Below are 20,692 nucleotides of genomic sequence, written 5' to 3'. Positions count from 1 at the left end.
AAGGGGTTCCTCATATAAGTTTCGAGATCACGATTCCCATCAATTTGGCACCATTCACAAGTAGTCCCTGCCAGATGAGGGGAACTTTTGCAGGATTGGGATCAGGTGCAATGCGATTACACACTTCAGGCTCTGACTGGGAGCCGCATGGGTGATGACAGCAGAGAAGAAAATGAGAGACGAGTTGTCAACAAAAATTCTTGAGAAGATGCAGTTGAAACTGACCCATCTCCACTCGCAAAACCATTCTCTTCTCCCAAAACGAGGGTTTCTGAGCACCTATGGGGGTAAGTGATATTTATTAAATCCTCGTTAAACACCATTTCCCCCCTCCTCATCTTCAGCTCCCAAACAGAGCCTCGAGCGTGTTGCTGCACCTGATCATCCACCATCAGGTGTTGGGCCCCACTGCTGAACGCTGTATCCCAAAGATGATGGGTGATCAGGCACACATCGCACCTGATCCTCCCTCGCCTTTGTGGGATGCTTTATGCCTTACTAAAAAGATGCAGCATTTTATTCAAGTAAATGCCTTGCAACATGCAGGTTTTGTGTCTACTTTTTCTTGAGTGACGAACTAGACCACGACACCTGCTGTTGGAGCCATTGAAACAACGTATAAATCTTTGTCATTTGACAATGAAGAACTTGAAATTTACAGCCTATTAACGCTGCCTAGTCTTGTACATACCGCTATACCAGGCAGCCACCATGTGAGCTGATGTTGCTGGTTAGCGTGTACACACTTGAACCCACTAGGCCAATTCTGTAACTATTCCAGGCTAGAGAGAGAGAGAGAGATGAATGCCTGAGCCTTGTTATAGGGTTGAAACAGCAACCCTCTGCACATTCCTTTGGCTGTAGGTCACGAAAGAGCACATCTTAAATTACAAGCTGTATAACATCGAACAACAAATGGGTATGGGAGTCTGATATACCAGATCCACATTTTTCTACAAGTCAGGCAGTATAGTGCTCCGTCAACTCGTAATCTCTTCCTCCGCCTCTTCCTCTTCTTGTAGGAGGTTTTCTCTGTTGTCGTGTGCCCAAAAGCCGCGGACATCTATCAGCATGCTAGCCACGGTTCCTCCTTGCTTGCACGAGAGAAGGTCGGCAAGTGTTATCTTAAGGGGGTCGCTGGGTTTGACCATATCCCATATTTCATCCCTCACATCTTCTATGCATAGCTCGTAGTTGCCGCCCTCGATCCATTTCCGGTGTACATCTCTGTCGTTCCGACAAGCAAAAAGTATCATGTAATTATGAACATAGCTTCCTATTAAAATAACAGTCACTACAAGAGAAGGAAATGAATAAGAGAGAAAAAGAAAATTCTCTTTTGGGTTAGCTCTCTGTAGGATTCAATTCCCACTAAAGCTACAGAAAAAATGCATTGAAGGCTTAGCAAAACTCCAGGAGATTCTGAGTGTTACAGACATTAAGCATGTTTCACCCAAACATAAAACATACATTTTGCAAGTTGCAATAAAGGATGATCAAATCAGCTTTCCTAATAGAAGTCAGCTAATACAACAGGTTTCATTCTTCCCAGCTAATGCAAAGGCCCCAAAGAAGAATGGAACCTGTTGTATTAGTCGCTATGTCAAAAGGATCATAAAACATACTTTTTGCAAGTTGCAATGAAGGATGAACAAAACTTATTTTTTTATGTTAAAAACTGTAGTCCAATCTTCCCAACACAACAAGAGAACTCATTAAACAAGTCAGCTAATTGAATGTCACAGGGACGTACCCAATCGACCTATTGATTTTTTAGCACATCCACAAGAAAACAAATTTCAACTAGTAAAAAAGAAGTCACCAACAATATTTGTGGCAACAATATCACAAGCATTGTGATGATATTTATGCATTAAATCAAAAGCTTGCCTAAAAAGTAGTTGTACTGAATTGCTACAACATCTAATCGTTAAAAGAGGAGCTGTAGAATCACTACATGCCAACATATTTATAGCAACAGTAACACAATGTTTACAAATTGAAATATAACATCTTGCCGATAAAAGATTTATAATGACATGCTCAAAGCCATAGAATACCCAGGGTATTTAATTAAGCAAAAAGATATTTCATATAAGGCTCTGTAACAGTTCACAATATAAATCAGAAAAGGTGACAAAAAGCCGAAAAAGGAATAATTTGGTAAAATAAATATGTTCTGTAATTTGAGGCTCGTGGATCATCCTCAAAGAACCACAAGCAGGAAATCACACATTCCCTGTTGGAAGATTGTATCAGGTTAACATCCATCCTCTGTATGCTCCCCCTTCTTTTCTTCCATATTCAAATTAAACAAAAAAAGTTAGACGGTCATAAAACCACTACTCAGGGGTAGCATAATTATTTAGAGTAAAACAGTATTCTCATGTTTCCAATCTAATTTTCCTCATAAACGGGATTATTTGTGAAGCAAGTTTTTAACCTAATTCGCTACTATAGATAAATAAAGTACATTCCTTTCACTTTCCGTTAACTTCCAGGAGATAAAAAAACAAACACTTAAAGATACCATTAGATTATGTATAAATTATGATAGGATTTGCATGCCGTGTTAACTGAAGATTAACAAGACAATAAAAGAATCCAAGACCGCAGGACATAAGATAGGTTGGATTAAGAATGATGAAACACAACTAGCATCATAAACACAGAAGGAAAAAAGATCAAAGATTTAAAATGTTTACCGAAAGAGAGTGTGAATATCTGCTGTCATCAGGTATCTTTTTCCATGAAGATCAAGGCACCTAAACAAATATGTCAATCCTTCAGGTGTATCTTTGTTTTCCAAAGCCAACACAAAGTCCAGAAAGCTTTCAAAGTCCATCTCACGAGCATTTCCACCACCCATTTTGCCTCTACGCACATGTTCATCAAATACTGCAAATACACCAGATGATACAATTAAAAGCAAACTCTAGAAGGATAATTAGCACATACTCCTGCAAGAAGATCAATCACGGAAATTAGGAATCACTATTTCCATAGATGTGAAATCATAAAACCAAGATATTCTGAAGCCTCAAATATCCACATGAAAATTATTAAGCATATATTAGATTGAACTCTTGTCATGAATTTCCTTCTTGGGAACAATAAGAGAAGCATAAACTGGTTCAAATAAGCGCATTTGTGCTATAATGCCTTCCAATTTTGGCTCCATATGACCACACACCACAGTTATCCTAAGGCACTTTCTCATCTAATCTTGCTGCAAGCATCAGGAAATTAGCCTTAATCAGAAATCTAAAACACAAAACTTCCTGGTCTTCGATGTCATTAGAGCTTGAAAGGGAAGACCTAGCCTGTCCACATGGATTTTAAAAACTCTTGGTACACTGGGTTTTCTACCAGAACAAAAGAATCATCGGGCATTCCTTGGCCATAGGAACTCTTATAGGATGAACATTGGGCATTGCTAACACATATTCAATCTACATCTTTTCTCATGTAACAATATCAATGATTGTCTCGACTCTCGACCTTTAAAAAACAGAAAGTGATGGGATTTTGAGGCCTTAAGTTATAAGAAAACATTAAAAGAAATGAAGCATATTGCAAGCACAATAGAACCAAGAACTGATACCCAACAATTGCAATCAATTATATTAATTTCAGCTGCTGAAACGCTTCCTCACATCAGAGAGAAGTTAAAATAGGTTAAAAGTGAAATTTTTAGGGCTAGACCTCGTTCAATGAATATTTCTGTCAGTGTCCCATCTGCATATTCTTGGAGCTCTTGTTTGCTCAAGGTTCCATTCATATCTTTATCCAAAGCAAGGAACATATCTGCAGACATCAAAGGGAACATGAAATCCATGAATTTACATTGACAACATAGAATTAAATTAACATATTTGATTGAAAGAAAGCCATGCCATCATATACTGTAGCATGTAAAACTTGAATTTGCCTCATGAAAGCCAAAAGAAAATCTAAAATAACAACAATACACCAGCAAAAAGACAAAAACTTGTCCAAGTAAACAACAGATTTCAAGTGCATGAGAAAGAATGCTGAAACAAAAAGAGACAAAAGCATGACAATATAAAACAAGCACTGACTAATGCTGATAAGATGTAAAAAGTACATTGATTTGGAATGATAGAAAAAAAACAAATGAAACTCACTCCATCCAGTCTATATAGAAAAAGAACCGTCCTAGCAAATGCAATGACAGTATTCTCTACTACTTAATCTGTGGATGGTCCTCATTGTCTCAAACCAATCAAAACAAATATTTCCTTCTCGGATTGAAATATAGCATCTATCAATCTCTCCATTAAAAAAAGATCTTGCAAAATTCAAAATGTTCTAGTCTACAACTTCATAATATATTGCCTGCGGCCAGTTTTCTCTCTTTATAACCTAAAATTATCAAGTCCAAAAACATCAAAAAGAGTGATGCTCAACATCTCTATCTATATCAAGAATTGTGATACGGACATTCAGGATGCATTTTAAAGTCACCAGGCTAAAATATTTTAAAATTGTAATTTTGTAGATTGTATGATGTTAGAAATGATGGCATTATGATGTATTTTAGAAAAGAAGAAGAAATGACAAAAAAAATCTAGCCACCTATTTTTAAGCAAAAAAGGGTCCAACTAGATTCTTACTTTCAAGAAAAAGAGGCGAGAAAAAAGACAGTTTCTGATTTTTAAGGTTTTTCTGCATACTCTAGCCTTATATTTCAAATATTTAGATTTAGCTAAGTATATCTACACATCAAAAGCTTACCGTTTCGGCTAACATAAAAGGGAACCATAAATACCAAAAAAAAGAAGGAAAGGGTGCGATATTACAATATCTTAGAGTATATGTAAACATGCTCTTAGGCAATGTTTGGTTGGACCCCGCAGAATTTACACAACTTGTAGGATTTACCATATTTGCAAGTTGTAACCATTTGGTTAGCTTTTGTCAGCTCAAATACATCAAAAATAGAATTCTTAGGGTAAAGTGTCAGTTCAATGAAATTAAGTATTATCGAGTTTTTATCTTTTCAGGAGATATATCAAAATCCTATTCTGTCCACTCTGAACTATGCTTCTTCCAACATGTGCAACCAAACACCCCCAAACAGTTCAAGCAGTAACCAATATTGATACTTCATTGATGACCATGAGCTCAAGTACATCAACCTCCAGGCCACATTTTTTTGCTGTTCTCACTCTTCAATATACTTGCTCCACGGTTGATGAAAAAAACAAGATGAAGAAGAAGGAAAATGAAAGGAAAAAGCCTACAGAATAATGGAAAGAAAATTTGTGTATGCACGAAATCTTAGACATATTAGAAAGTATAGCAGTCTACAACTAACAACTACATTAGCATGCTAAAACATAGCATACCATGTTATGCATTAGAGATCACATATGGTCTACATTTTTTAGAAAAAAAGTGGACTTAGAAATACTATTCCATGCTTATCGGCACTAGCTTATAGCTGGTGAATTGGTGATATGCACTGAAAGAGCACAGGCTATAGGGACATTTCAGTGATACTAGTTAATTGGCCCAACACACTCAGAAAATTGCAGCAGATAATGTTCTTCCCTTGCTGTTAATAGTCATACATTTACATTAGTCAAGCATTTAATAGAACCTAGAAATAATTCATCAACAAGCATCTTAAAAGTAGATCAAAACCCCATGAACTTGGCACTCTTACATCCTTCTAATTTCACATTGTAAACTATCAGTTACTGCAATATGTGAAATTAATCCCATTCATTAACATGATTTGAAGAGACAGCACTATGCAAAGAGAGACTTGAATGTATCAACAGTATCACAAATTCACTACTACACATAAATTTTACAGATTGTCCAGCTTCAAAGCAATGAGCAACGAATATCATACCACATATTCTTTGGGCTGAAACTAGAGAGAACCAGTTCTCTGCTTGTTCAGCATCAGTTACTTCTTCCTCGCTTTCCTGCATCCAAAAGAACAATAGGGTCAAAGTCTTACAGTTGGACTCACATAACATAAAACAGATACAGATATTAAACTTCAATACAACAGTGTTCAAAACTTGTCGAGTCAACTCCGCTCAACTAGACCATTCACCTGGTCAAAAAAGTGAATGACCAGGTTTTCCACAAGACTTGGCCGAGTCAGCCGATTTTCATATGACTCGGCCATGACACAGTTGGGTCAACTTATGATTCACCTGAGTCATATATATGTACATTATTAATTTATTTATGTATATATGAGTGTATAATGTGCATATTTTACATAATGTATATGTATACATATATAGTTTGTATAATAAATTAATATTACATGTAATTATCCATATATTTATAGATTCTATACATTTTAAAAGTTGTCAGGACCTGGACGAGTCACGAGTCAAGCAATGCCAAGTCAATTCCTGAATCACTGGGTTTAAAAATTGCAGTATACTGTTAAATGAGCATCTTGTCCATGTCAAGCCCCCACGAAGGAAAACGTTGTTGAAAAACAAATATATAACCATTAGAGCATTTAACAAAGAAATTTAGCACCATTCAAACCACAAGTAACTGAACACAAACAGTCTCTGTACTAATGTTTACAATTTTATTTCCAAATTCCATGTTAAACAGATTCTACACAGATATAACTCATATTCCCAACACGTATACAACAAAAACCAACTGAATGTTCTGCATTCTCTAGTAGATGACAAGCAAACAGTGATGACAATGATTCCTGGTTCGCACAGTCGGGAGAACTACAGTTGAAGACTTGAAGTATATGACAAAACCCTTCCAATTTCCAAGTGTTTCATCCTATAAATGGGTTTAAGAATCATCTTGCATGAGTTCCTTGTTTGCCGATGATGGAAGATGCCACATCCCCACACATATCTCCTACATGCTGACCCACGCTTACATATTTTGACTTGGCAAATCAGGGTTCGATTATACACACAATTTACCGATAAAACCAAAATGTATTACAGTATTATTCTTACAATCAACATAACATTCCCACATTTACTCTAGCCCTATTACATAATATAACATTACAAATCCATCATGACTTGCATCTATTCTGTAAATCTGAAGGTGCTGCCACTTTCTATGGCAAAAGAAGGATATGATTCCTAAATCAATTCAAGCATGCCAAAATGAAATCAAGACAAAGAAATCATAAAAGATGAAGATGCCAATGCATAACAGAAGGCCTTAAAAATAACAACCTGGTGTAGTTCCATTAATTCTTGAAGGCAATTACTAAGGAGAATCTTCTTGATGCATGCTTTCCCTGGAAAAATAATAAGGATAACAAGGATTATAACAAGAATTCAAAAAAAAAAATCAGCAGTCTATCGAAATTTCAGTCTTAACTGCAAAACATAATCAATATCTAGATTAAGAACTAATGTCAGGCAACACTAATAGTCTAATACAACTAAAAGTTTAGTTTACATAAAGATAACAGTGTTTAACTAAAAAGAACCAAGGCAATAAAATGCTTAAAGCATCAGGAAATTGAAATGAGAAAGTTGATTTAGAATTTAAAAAATGCCTAAAATGACAGTTGCATGATTATGATAGCAGACAGTGACTGCACATGCTTGTGTGTTGTACCTCAAATTCATCCTATATTCACAAAGCAAAAAAAACTTAAGCTTCTCCACCAAGTCATTGACAACAGTAACTAAATTTATCTTAAGGATTCTAGGTTGATATACAAGGGGAGATAGTTGCATCAGCAAGACCAACCATGGCATAAAAACCCACAAGATCAACGTATGACCTGCAAGTGTCAAACTAACACAACCCAACAGAATGACCGCTTTATGAATGACTATCTTTAGATAAGGATTGCAAGTTAATTTGGATAAGCCGAATTCAAAATATCCAGCTGAGCAACTTGTGCTTAGTCAAGGTCCAGTTCTTCATTTGGGTTAATTCAGATGCACATGTGCACACACACACACAAGCATGTGCCTAAAAAACTTGCTAGTAGGATATTAACTCACAGTATCTAAGAGGCTTCCCACATCTACACCTACACCTCCTTATGGAGGCATATATACCACAGACTTGAAGCAACTTCAATCCAAAAGATACTAAAAGTGCAAGATTGTATGAAAATCTTCCTATTACTCAACTGAACTGAATGTATCATCTCCAAGACAACCTCTAGAATGCATCCTTACATGGCCAGTTGTGGTGAAAAGCCAATCTACATCAGAACATATAATTTGCATGAGGTCTATCAACACATTCCACGGTTTCCACCACATATTCAAGGAAGATTAATCAGCCTCAGAATACCAGCAGATACAGGCAAGTTAATCAACCTGATCCATAACCTTTTATTCATATGGAAACATTGTAGTACTGCCCATAAAAATACAGGTTAGACCTATATTTCTATGCAATACCCAACTGAAGATTAAAATAAATAAAAGCTTTTTTACTATACTTACTCTTTTTCAAAAGAAAAAAAAGAGCCAAAGCCAGCACCCAACTACATATAATACTTGTACATTTGGTAGCTGCTCAAATGTAATATGTGGCCTAAACTAGCTTCAGTATACGACTATATTGTGATAATGCCAATAATTGATGCAATATTTTCATTCAAAACTTTCTTTCAATTTGTTGAGGAGAAAGCAACTTTTCACTAAGAAAAAGTTAAATACAGTTGACAAGGATGACAGAAACATAGAAACAAGAGAGAAAATCACGCATGCAGTACCAATCCAATCCTGAGAATATTGATCAACAACAAGTCAGCACCGAGACATGCCTCCCACACAAAAAACAAAATGGATGACTGTTTAAAGTGGATAGCAAGAGGATTGATGGCTGAGATTTCAAATAATATTATTCCTTACCGACCAGCTATGCCACCATGCTCGGGAATGCCAACACCTCCAAATGATAACCCATTTCTTACCCCTTGATCCCAGGTGCTACAATGAACTGTCTCGCTTAAGAGACCCAATCCCAATCAAGATTCAAGTATGACCAACCCAGCTCATAAATATTCCACTCAAAATGAAACACCAGAAAAAAAAGTGGAAAGCCATTCTTCAGCAGAGAAACAAAGAGCAGATTGGCTTGACAAAAAAAAAGCTTTTCGTCGTACCAACGGGGGCTCCGCTTGTCTGGTAGGAGCAGCTAGTGCAAGTCACCTTGTGTTGGGACGTTGCAAGTTTGAATCTCAATGGTATAATTGTATAACTGGTAGGGGTCTGTCTAACCCAGCTTGCCTTTCAAAAAAAAAAAAGCTTTATTTGAGTAGGAGCTCGGCCTCTGACTACCGCACCTACACCAGGCCCAAATAAACTCCTTTGGAGAAGGAAAAACCCTCAGCACCACCAGGAAGTTATAAAAAGACATAATTGAACAACCTCCCTTGCTCATCCCTCCTCCCTTATCACATTTCCAGATCATATGATCCTCATCCCTAGATATACTCTGAACTGCTACTACATGCATGAGAACTCTCCATGTTTAACCAGCATTGGGTTTGTCCTCAATATAACATCAGAAACCTCAAAATAAAAATCATCTGACACTATCGGTCTTCCTGCATCTAGCTAAAAAATAAATAGCTGAGGAAGTAGAGCTAAGAGACCCACCTTAATCCAATGGCCATCCCGATATCTAGTTCACATTAAGATTGATGAGGGTCTGAAGGCACACTTTATACACGAAACATAGAACTTAATTTTAAAGAAAATATGGACAAAAAAGTAATGCACATCAGAAGTGCATAGCATCGTTCTTACAAATTCATGGTGGAGCCCGAAGCTAAGGGGTGTGCAAGCACATCCATCTTGAAATGTGATGTTGAACCAACAACTTGCTAGGAAAAACAGAAAAACAAAAAAGATGACCACAACAAGTTCACAAATAAATATGCAAAACAGCTTTTTATGTAGAAGAAAAAAAGATATGATTCAAAAAGTATAAACATGTGATGCAGCAAGATATGTAGGACACTGTCCATATCAGAAAACATTGTGACACTTCACAATCTCTTTTAGCTTGAACATGATAGCTACAACATGCCACAAAATGCTCTGCATACATGCATGATTCTGTATGACATATTGACATACCATATTTGATTATCCAGATCTTAAGTTACCAAGTTTTGATAGATACAAGCATATAAAATAATAGTAGAACCCAGCAAGTGACAAATAATTGAGATGGTGAGAAAATTCAACATAAATAAAAAATTTCCCGCAAAGATTATTGCACTTTAGTGGGAGATGGCAAACCTCGCCTATGAGGATCACAGAAGAAAAAAAATTTGTGTGCAGCTATACGGCAGTACATTTGCACAAAGGCAGATGGCATATCCCTGAGCTGCGCAAGATTAGGAATAAGGCCTCTGATATAAGCCTCCATTTCCTGGAACAGAAGGTGGATTAGCCTTATCATTATCATATATGGAATGAGATAACTGAAGTTAGCACAAACAAATCAAAATTCAGCATGTCATGATGGTAGGCTTTAAAAAAAATGCAACTAGCAAATGCAGATACTGTTAGCACACATTTTAGATGGCTCAAGCCTGATAAGTGAGCTTGAGCCTGGCATGGGAACCAAGTTATTGTGCTAGAAGAAGCTTGTAAGGAAGACAAGACCCTATGCAAAAGGCTTTTAGGCCTTAAACAGTATCTGTTTCACACCAACTTATTACATAAGAAAAAACATAGAAGCTACCAAATCCATCAGTAAAGAAGCTGTACATGGGGTAGAAGGAAACCATCGCCGTCTTCATCAAGCTCACTCATATCAATTCTTGCCTGTGTAAGGGATACCTGAATAATAATACACACATATAACAGGTGTCAGACGATGTTCACGTGTGTGCGTGCGAAGGGGGGGACAGAGCATTGGGTCTATCAGTCCCAGGCACAAAGAGGTCAAAACTGATAATGGAGATTGGGGGACATTTCATGTGACGAGAGGGTTCACATTAAAATACAATAGGGTAAGCTTGTGCTGGAAATGCTAAGAAAATGATCAGTCATGAAACTCTTGGCAAAATAAAGTGATCAGGTTACAAAATAAACAATCAACATACCGTCCGCATCACATAGAGATAAAACGGCAAAATTGCTATCCTTCCACATTCATCTTTTTCAAACTTCATAAAGTTTGAAGGACTGAAAAAACGATGACATTTTGGACCAATTTGCTCTGCACAAACAGATGCAATGTGGCAAAAGTCTTCATAGTTCATCTGCACTAGCAAAAGCTTTATGAATAAGACTAGTGATCAAGGGATTCATATTCAATAATACATGGAAATGAGCATATTAACAAAGACCAAACCAATGTACAAAAACCATGGATTGGAGACCAAAGGATTCACAATGATAAAGCAAAAGCAAGCAACAGTTACTGCAAACCATTTAGTTTTGGGAAGACGGGCTACATACATGAGCGTACACGTGCATACAATTCTCTAATGACTTCACAAATTTTTGCCAAATACTCGTTTCATGGGTGGGAAAGAGAACTCTATAATATTCACTATATTAATGTCTCATTCCATGTCTTCTGATTTGGTCGGACTATTAGCCAAATAATATGAACTAACATTGCAACAATGCAACATTTCAATATTTTATTCTCAAGATTATAATATTTTGAAACATTTAACCAACTAGGCAGTTCATATACTTTGTCATTTCCTAATCAAAAGGCTTATAATATTTCGAAACATTTTACCAACTAGGCAGTTCATAATCTTTGTCATTTCCTAATAAAAAGGGAGATATACTTCATATATAGATTACTGATGTACCTCTCCTCATTAATTTGGTTTCCAGGGTATATTTTGACAAAACAACTGGCATTTCCTTGTCAAATTGTAGATTTTCTTGGTACCTTCTGATTCTACATGGCAAACAAAGAGCTGGGAAGCAAACCATTCAACTCATACTTCTGGAAATAAGAGCTTGAAATTAAAGGCATCTCTGAAAGCATGATAATTCAAGGTGTGTAGTAAAAAACCCAATGCCTTTGAGTCATACCAAAACATGGTTCACCTAGGCCTTCAACTAGACACGATTCTTAGAGCCCTCTCCTTCATAAATGCATAGAAAGAAAGTTAAAAAAGAAGACATTAACCCTCTCATGACCAAAATGTCAAAAACACTATACCACACAAAAGATTTCAGCTTGGAGTAAGTGACGCTCCAGCAAGAGGGCCAGAGAGTCATAGACCTTCAATGAAAACTGATGAACTTCAAAGCAATGTTGTCAATATCGGTGTGTATAGGCCTGAATTGCCCAATATGTATTGTATCGCCAGAAAATCGATACTAAACTGGCCTGAACCATCTAACTTTCAAAAAAAAACATAAAATGGTCAAAATAGTTTTTAATATTTTTAATATTTATAATATTATTTTGACATGTATCTTCCGATAGTTAAAAGTTGGGTGATTCAAAACGGTTCTACCCTGAATCAGTATTGCCCAATTCATCTGAATAGTTTGGAAAGTGATTCATGGCCAGAGACGATACTGACAACATTGCCTCAAAGTATCTACCTTCTCCTTGCCAAAATGCAAGGTATCTAGTAGCACGCCTTCCCCTTGCCAAAATGCAAAGTATCTAGTAGCACCAGTGAAATTCCAATCTCGATCAATTAAATAGACAGCAGGACAAGTTAAGGATTTAAACAAGTCAAGCCCTAAACCTAAAAGCAGAAATTATACCGATAACCAGTTATCAAAATATAAATTAGTCCGCAATGAAAAATGCTCTGACTTCCAACAAACAAAATAACAATCGTTTGCCTAATTCTTTAATTTTAAATCATAATAGAACAACAATTAGAATAAACAATCTCTGCAAATGATGCCGGCATTCAAATATAGTGAATCAAAAAAAAAAGAAGAAGAGACAATAAATAAACAACTAAACAGGAACCCTAGCTAACCTTTTCTGCACCAGTAGTATCATCGATCACGCAATTCTCCCTCAAACAGACCCACATGGCATCTAAGTCATCGGCATTTAGCAAGAGATCTGATTGTTTCTACAATGCGACAGAAAATCAAACAATGTGAGCTTTAACGCACGCATGATCACTCAATACCCAACAAAGTCCAAGCCGAGGTGATCTCATAAATCCCTAAATTCCCTTGCAACCAACACAACTACATAAAGGAAGAAAAAACACGGCGCAACAGCGATCAGTTACTGTAAGAACGACAGTACCTAGAGTGAGAAAATTACCTTGAGAAACCTATATTTGGCTAGTCTCTGAACCCTATGACTAATAGACCCTTCCTCCGGTTTCTGCACTACGAATTAACCAAATCAACGGAGAGAAAACGAACATCAAAAGCAAAATCGAACACCGAAAAAATAAAACAAACAAGCGCGATGGCACCACCTTCTTGTAGAAGCTAGGGATCGCGCCCGCTTCGGCGTTCTTCTGCTGCCTCTCCTTGAAGATATCGAGCAGGATCCTCTTCGTCTCGAGCTCTGCAACTCAATCAGAATCAGAAGAAGAAACCCTAACAAATTCGCAGAGGGAAGAAACGGAGGAGAGACTTCTTTCAAAAAATAAACGGAGGAGAGACTACGAACCCATCAGAGCTTCGGAGCCGAGGCCGGCGCCGGATCCGACGTAGCGGCGGAGGTTGCGGACCCATAGCATGGAGGAGGCCGGGGGGATCTTCTTCTGGGTGGAGTCATGGCCTTCGCCGTCGCTCGAACCGCTGTACATTCCTTCCACCACGATTTCTGTTCCTGCGCTTCGATTTCGCCTTCCCACCACCCTCTCTCTCTCCCTCTCTCTGCGTCAAGGGTTTTGGTTGCTCAGTAGGTGTGGGGAAGAAGTGAGGCTTGGGCCATTCTCCTCTTTTGGGAGATCGGTTGGCGGTTTCGTCGATCTGGCTTTTGGAGCTTGAAGGCGGTAATGTGGCTTTTTCGTCCTGGAAGAGAGGAAGAGATTGTGTTGCTTAGGATCGTTTCTCGGATTCCGTACTACGCCGTTTGTGTGTGCACTGCGCGCGCGCGTGCGAGAGAGGGTGCGTTTCCGGAAAAAAAAAATAGGTGCAAATGTTCGGCTGCTCCCAACCTATGTGATTTACAATCTCATTGATAATCAAAATCATTTTATTTGGGGTCTCATGAGATTTCATTTCTCATGTTAGGTTTCTTGAAGAAAAGAATCTTATACAAATGAGATTTATTTTCTTTTATTTTGGTACATATATTCATTTTCTCATGTTTTCAAAAATTGGATTATGGATCATGGATTGAATCAATATTTTTTTATTTAATGACCATGAATTGGATCAAGGATTTAATCTAATGGATCATGGCTTGGTTCTATGAATTTTTTGATTTATAATGGATCATGGTTTGAGTTTGTCATATTTGGATCCAATTAGGATGAAGCTTCAATCCAATAAAGTAGTTTTAAATAAATTATGATTTTTTTTATTTACTTATGATTTAATGGATATGTACATGGTTTTTTAATGCATCATGGATTGGATTTATCAAAGTTGGATTCAGTATGGCTTAAATTTGGAATCGATTCCAACCTCCTGTGTTCCAAAAAACAAGATTTGAGATGATGGTACTAAGTTCTCAACTACGTCTAATCGAACCCACCATAAGAGAAACTATACATGAATCTTATAAGGATTACATGAACCATGCCTAGACTATACCTCGTAAAATAATATTTTGTTTATCATTTTTATAATAAAAATTTTGTGGATCTTAATTTTAGCTCGGGTTAAGTTCGGTCTAGTATAAAAATTCACAAACCATACTCGGCTCCATTTATTAACCGGACCCTTTGGGTCCGACTCTGATTCTAATCAGATCTTATTTTTCACCAAAGCCTGACCCTATAGGGTTTGGTACAGGTCGAGTTCGGGTCAAACCCGACTTGTTGACACCACTAATAATAGGCGGTTGCTCACTTGAATCCATTCCGTCGAGCTCCTCCACCTTTACCCCTTCAGCTGCATCCACACGACGCTAGTTGAGCTTGCCGTAATAGATTTCAGTAAGCTCTTCCAGCCTCCTCCCCCTTTGCTCCTTTCAAGGCTAGCGAAGCTCACCGGAATCCATTATGAATAGCTCCTCCCCTTCCACCCCACCTTGTTCGCTCTTTCAATCATGAAAAAAAAAAACAGAACCACTCCTTCCTTATTCACTCTCTCAATTATGGAAAAAAGAAAAACTCCCCCTCTATCTGTTTAGCTGATCCTTTCAATGTTAGTGGCTCATCGAAATCCATTTCGGCGAGCTCCTCCCCTCCTCGTGCAATGTACTGGAGCTCCTTCCTGCATTGTCTTCCTCAGTTGGTCATCATATAGGAGAGAAGAGGAAGCGAGAGTTGTTGCAGACTCTTGAAACACGACTCTCAGTTGTAGACCCGTGTTTCACAGGTTAAGACAATTCGTGAGAATCGAAATCTCATGGGCGCCTATGATTTTAAATCAAAGATATTTGAAATTCTCACTGACTGACATAGTTGTTAGAATTGCTCTCTCAGGTTTCTTGAGAAAGCCATTATGGTAGGAATGAACCGAACGTGCCCTAAGGGTATGTTTGATGGCTTGTTCAGGGTTGAACGAAATGAACAAAAAGAACGGAACAGAGCATTGGTTATGTTCGATCTATAACAACTGTTCTAAGTCCAACGTTTGTTTGAACCGTACTCAAATGCTATGTTCCAATTATCCGTTGTTTGATGACAATGTGCGAACAACTTAGACAATCAAGAATGATGGGTCAAAATACTTCATTTTGGACAATCAAGTATTGATTACAACTCATGAGAAAATGAAATGGGTTGAACTAAATGAACAAAAAGAACGGAACAGAGCATTGGTTATGTTCGATCTATAACAATTGTTCTAAGTCCAACGTTTGTTTAAACCGTACTCAAATGTTATGTCTCAATTATCCGTTGTTTGATGACAATGTGCGAACAACTTAGACAATCAAGAATGATGGGTCAAAATACTTCATTTTGAACAATCAAGTATTGATTACAACTCATGAGAAAATGAAATACATCAATAGAATTTTGCACCAAAGTGAAGGTTAGTTTCGAACATCATTATTGATGAGAAAATGGGGGAGGTTGTAACTGATTGAAGTAACATCTTTGTTCAACTTTTTGTGGCAATCATCAACCCATCTTTTTCATTGGAAAGCTTTATCAGCATGCCTAAAAAACTCTTGTTGATCGTCAATACAACAAACAAGAGTGGTGGTGACAATGATGATGTTAATGGTGTTTACAAAAAAACAGTTTTGAAGATACATAACTATGAATGAAGGCAATAGATTGCTCTAATAAAAAAGGATTTAGGAAAATGAAATCCACAAATGAAACCCCCAAAAAATCAATCAGTTTTAGAAGCAAAGAAAGGAAGGTCTAGCAACACATACATTCTCATCGAGGGTGACACGAAGACCAGCATCTATTTCCGAGTCTTTGTCCTGGAGCTCGTAAATCAGTCGGTCCTTCTCAAAGATCTTCTGCTTCAACCTCCACATCTCTTATTCAAGCTTTGAATTAAATATTAGGTCAAAAGTTAAGGAGCAAAATCCCAATCTTCATTGAGAGAGTCGGGCAAGAGAGAGACGCGCCATCGCTACACAGGGCAAGAGAGGGGCTCCCCTTCGCTGCACAAGAGAGAGAGGGAGGGAGTCGGGCAAGAAAGGGGCACGCCCATCGAGGCACTTTTTTTTTTAAACGTTGTTCTCCTCGTCCTGTTCTTTTCATAACAGGGGAGGGAGTGAAACCAAAATAACTATGTTTAAAGGACGCGGAGGACAGCGTTCCGCACGTTCGCCGCGTCCAACGTTTGTTAAAAATAGTGTCTTTTTATGGTTTTTGTCCCGTATAACGCGTGGGATACGTTTGGTTGCATCTCATGTGAATTGAAATCACCTGACATTGAATTCCATTTGAACGTTACCTCAAAAGCAATTAAACATTGAACTTTTTGAAAACATAATTTTAAAAGCAACCCTCGTAAAATGTAAGTTGACGCAACCCAAAAAATGAGATTTCAAAAGTGAGATCACTTTACTTTCTCATAAAATCTCGTGAGTTTTTGCACCGTTCGAAAGCAAACCAAACATTCCCTAAAAGTGTGCAATCACATTGCACTGTTCCTCTCATTTCCACACTTGGGGTGTGGGGCAAGGGAGGATAGTGTGCAGTGTGATTGCACACTTTGGGTGTGCTTCTCTTCATCATCCATCGTATAAATTTCTGCCCTTGTGTGCCATGCGTTTGAGATCTTAATGACAAGCATGGTGATATAATATACTAAAAAACTAAAATATGAAAACTATAAATATAGGCATTTACAACACCTTTTTCCAAATCCAAACATGTAAATACTTATACACAGTCATTAGAATATGAAAACTATAAATATAGGCATTTACAACACCTTTTTCCAAATCCAAACATGTAAATACTTATGCACAGTCATTAGAATATGAAAACTATAAATATAGGCATTTCCAACACCTTTTTCCAAATCCAAACATGTGAATTGGCACGGTGAATTTATTATGAATCAACCATTGGATCGTGTATTTTTTGGTGAAAAATATGATTTTTTAATGCTTGAATATTTATGAAGACTATAAACCATTGATTTTAAAAGTCTTAAAAAATCTAGTATAGCATCAAAATTGGATGATTCAATAGCGGGTTCTTATAAAACAACATGTAGAGCACATTCATACAGTTAGATTGAAAAGAAAATAACAGCAAATCTATGAAATTCGCTGTTCACACATTAGTTCCGGTATTTCCATTCCTCACATTCTAATGGCTCATACACCTACACACTTTAACATGAAAATTGCTTGTCATATAGTTAATTTTAATTAATAATTATCGTACTTTTATGTCAAATGTGCGGATGTGGTTGAGCCAGGTATGCCCGAACCAAATCAATGTCCTAAACAAACTCAATTTTGATAGACCCATGAGTTTGGATTGAATTTAAAATCTATAACTGTTTACAAATTGGTCAATTCTAAATATAAAAAATATATAGACCCGAAACCAATTAGTCCCGGCTCGCTTTCTATACCCAACCCTAATGGTTCTATGTAGTTTATAGTAGGGGTGTCAACGGGCCTGGTTTACCCGGACCCCACCCTAACTAAACCCTATAGAGTCCGGGTGTAGTGATAAATAAGAAGACCCGATTAAAACCCAGGTCCAGACCTGAAGGTCTGATAATACATGGACCCAGGTATAGTTTATGAAATTTTATACCTGACCCAGACCCGACTTGAGTTTCGATTAAGACTCGCAAATTTTCAATGTAAAAATGTTAACAAATATGGTTTTGCCGGGTATGGTCTGGGTTTGGTTCATGTAGTCCTTATCGGGTCCAGGTATGGTTTTCCTTATAGTGGACCCGATTAGACCTGGGTCTGGACCTGATATCATACCCAAAATCTGGTCCAAGTTGGGTACCACCTGGGTCTGAACCAAACTCGACCCGTTGATGCCTCTAATGCTAACACACATGGGTCCACAAATTTCAGTCATACCTAGACCAAAGTCAAATAAGATATGAATTGGGTTTATTTTTTAGACTCAATTAAAAATGGTCTACTTAAGACCTCATTAACTCATATGGGCCTTAAATTTTAGCTATACCAAAATTTGAATCAAATACTTTTTAGACATGAACCAGACTTGGATCCATACAATCAGATCCGACAAGTCATTTACTTGGGTGCATAGGATTCAAACATCAGTTGGACTCAACTTTGGTGGGTCATTTATAGGTATGCAAATGGATCAGGTTGGGACCAGCTAAATGCATAGAGAATACAGATCCGAATCGGGTCAGAATATCCAATAATCAAAATTTTGTCTACCTGGTACGGTCCGTTTGCATCCTTAACCATTTATTAGTAAGAGCTGGTTATGATTTGATCTAAGATCCTATTTGGTGTGTTCATTTTCATAGAGGATTCTCGTTAAAAAAAAACTTATTCTCAATCAAAAGGGCATGACCCGTATCCACAATGGATTGGGTCGCAGAACTGTGTAGACTGTACCCAATTAGTCTCACATCGGAACCAGTGCCCCATACTAGGGGTGGACATCAGGCCGGCCCCGTTTAGAGCTCCGCCCGTTGTGCTTTAAGTGTGGCCTAACCTGAAGATGGCACGGTTCTTGAAGGGATTGGGTTTGAAGCGCATCCCATGACCCAGCCCATTGGCCCAATGAACCAGTGTGAAGCGGGCCAGGCTTGACCCAGTCCAATTGCAACTAAATAGGTAAATAATAACTAATTAACCAATTCCCAAGTACCTAACTAATTATCTTTTTAGTTCTCATAAAATTAATGCAATTAATTAGGTAAATAATAATAGTTACCAAGTTACTATACGATTAATTGTTTTTTATATTATTACAAACTAATAAATAGCTCAAGCCTGTTAGGCCGGACTGGTATCCCATGGGCCAACCCGAACTCGGGCCCATATATATATAACTGGGCAGGTTTCGACCAGCTAGCTAATGAGCCCGGGCCTAAAACCTTGACCCAAACCTGGCCCGTGGCAGGCCAGTCAACTTAGCCCATTGGGTTGTCTGACCCGTTGCCCAAACCTACCAGACAAGCCTTGAGTGGGTGAGCAACAACTGTCATGATATTTGTTCAAAATATCACTATAATTTAACATATTGAAAATCTCAACACAACTGATGTTTATTTTCTAAATTTGAGAGGAAAATATTTTTAATATATTTACACATTACAGCTTCCTTTATAGTAACGTTTTATTTTTAAGGTCCACCTGATACAGGTTCTAACTCAATTTGACCTAAATTAGGTTCAATCCGTTATTAGCTTAGACCTTGTCGTTTTTCTACTCCGATAAGTTCTGCACGAGATGCTCTTGGTTATTACCGTATTGAACGTAAATATGTATCGACTACAACCTATGAGTGCCTCAGACGTTGTGCTGAGTCAATGACGACAAATTTTGGTAGATTTGTATATCGTTCTCTCTCTTTCAAGTTCTTTGGTGAATTAATTGTCGTATATGGTGAGGTTTTTCTTACTGTACACCTTTCTAAAATAATATTGTGTCATAGTCATTGCTTTATGCTCTCTAAGGTATAGCAGGTTTGTTGTGGTGTTCACACGTGTACCATTGCAACTATCGCTCGGTAATTATGGTAAACTAAGTGCAATAGGGTCATAGTCATTGGTTTATGTCCTCTAAGATACTGCAAGCTTGCTTAAGTGTCCACGCACGTATCCTTATGACTACTTCTCTATTTACTCTCTCTCTCTCTCTCTATATATATATATATATACATATATTTTGCTTTACACAATTTACTTAACTTCATGCATGGTTTCATTCACCGGTCCTTGCTTTACTTACTTTACTTTGCCATCATGTTGTTATATGCACAAGCACTTGCTTTTATTAAATATAGTTACGTTATAATAAGTGTATAAATTATGACTGATCCATGTCGTCAAAACAATTCCAAATGCCATATCTCGTTCAAAATATTGTTTGGCCAAAAAAACTCATATTGTAAAGGTTTTTGGATTTACACAAAACCATAATTACTTAAACATCTAAGTCACAATGTATGACCTAACTAAAGCCTAGGTTTTTAATAAACCATAAAAAA

The 20,692-nt window shown here is 37.4% G+C and overlaps 1 protein-coding gene and 1 non-coding gene across 3 annotated transcripts; both read right to left on the bottom strand.

The window, feature by feature from the left end:
• Positions 1-801: 801 nt before the first annotated feature.
• On the bottom strand, positions 802-14,074 carry LOC149820786 (putative serine/threonine-protein phosphatase 2A regulatory subunit B'' subunit TON2). 2 transcript variants are annotated; one of them, XM_089982234.1, is made up of 13 exons: positions 13,603-14,074; positions 13,406-13,497; positions 13,246-13,308; positions 12,947-13,045; positions 11,078-11,236; positions 10,740-10,811; positions 10,266-10,398; positions 7,218-7,282; positions 5,885-5,960; positions 3,706-3,807; positions 2,706-2,898; positions 939-1,227; positions 802-858 (listed from the first exon to the last, which is right to left on the bottom strand). In XM_089982234.1, exons 1-12 carry the CDS (start codon positions 13,739-13,741, stop codon positions 981-983), a joined length of 1,440 nt encoding a protein of 479 aa, XP_089838360.1. In that variant the 5' UTR covers positions 13,742-14,074; the 3' UTR covers positions 802-858; positions 939-980. The 2 variants fall into 2 exon arrangements, with proteins under 2 accessions (XP_089838360.1, XP_089838359.1); XM_089982233.1 differs by having other exon boundaries at positions 802-1,227.
• On the bottom strand, positions 2,171-2,287 carry LOC149820787 (small nucleolar RNA snoR104). The gene has a single exon (XR_016426910.1). It is a non-coding gene; the product is annotated as a small nucleolar RNA snoR104 (small nucleolar RNA).
• Positions 14,075-20,692: the final 6,618 nt, after the last annotated feature.

Source organism: Nuphar pumila, chromosome 12, assembly GCF_984573655.1.
Source record: "Nuphar pumila chromosome 12, dmNupPumi1.hap1.1, whole genome shotgun sequence".
In the NCBI taxonomy this organism is placed as follows: Eukaryota; Viridiplantae; Streptophyta; class Magnoliopsida; order Nymphaeales; family Nymphaeaceae; genus Nuphar; species Nuphar pumila.
The sequence above is the reverse complement of the archived record's forward strand: the minus strand, read 5'-3'. Positions and strand labels throughout refer to the sequence as shown.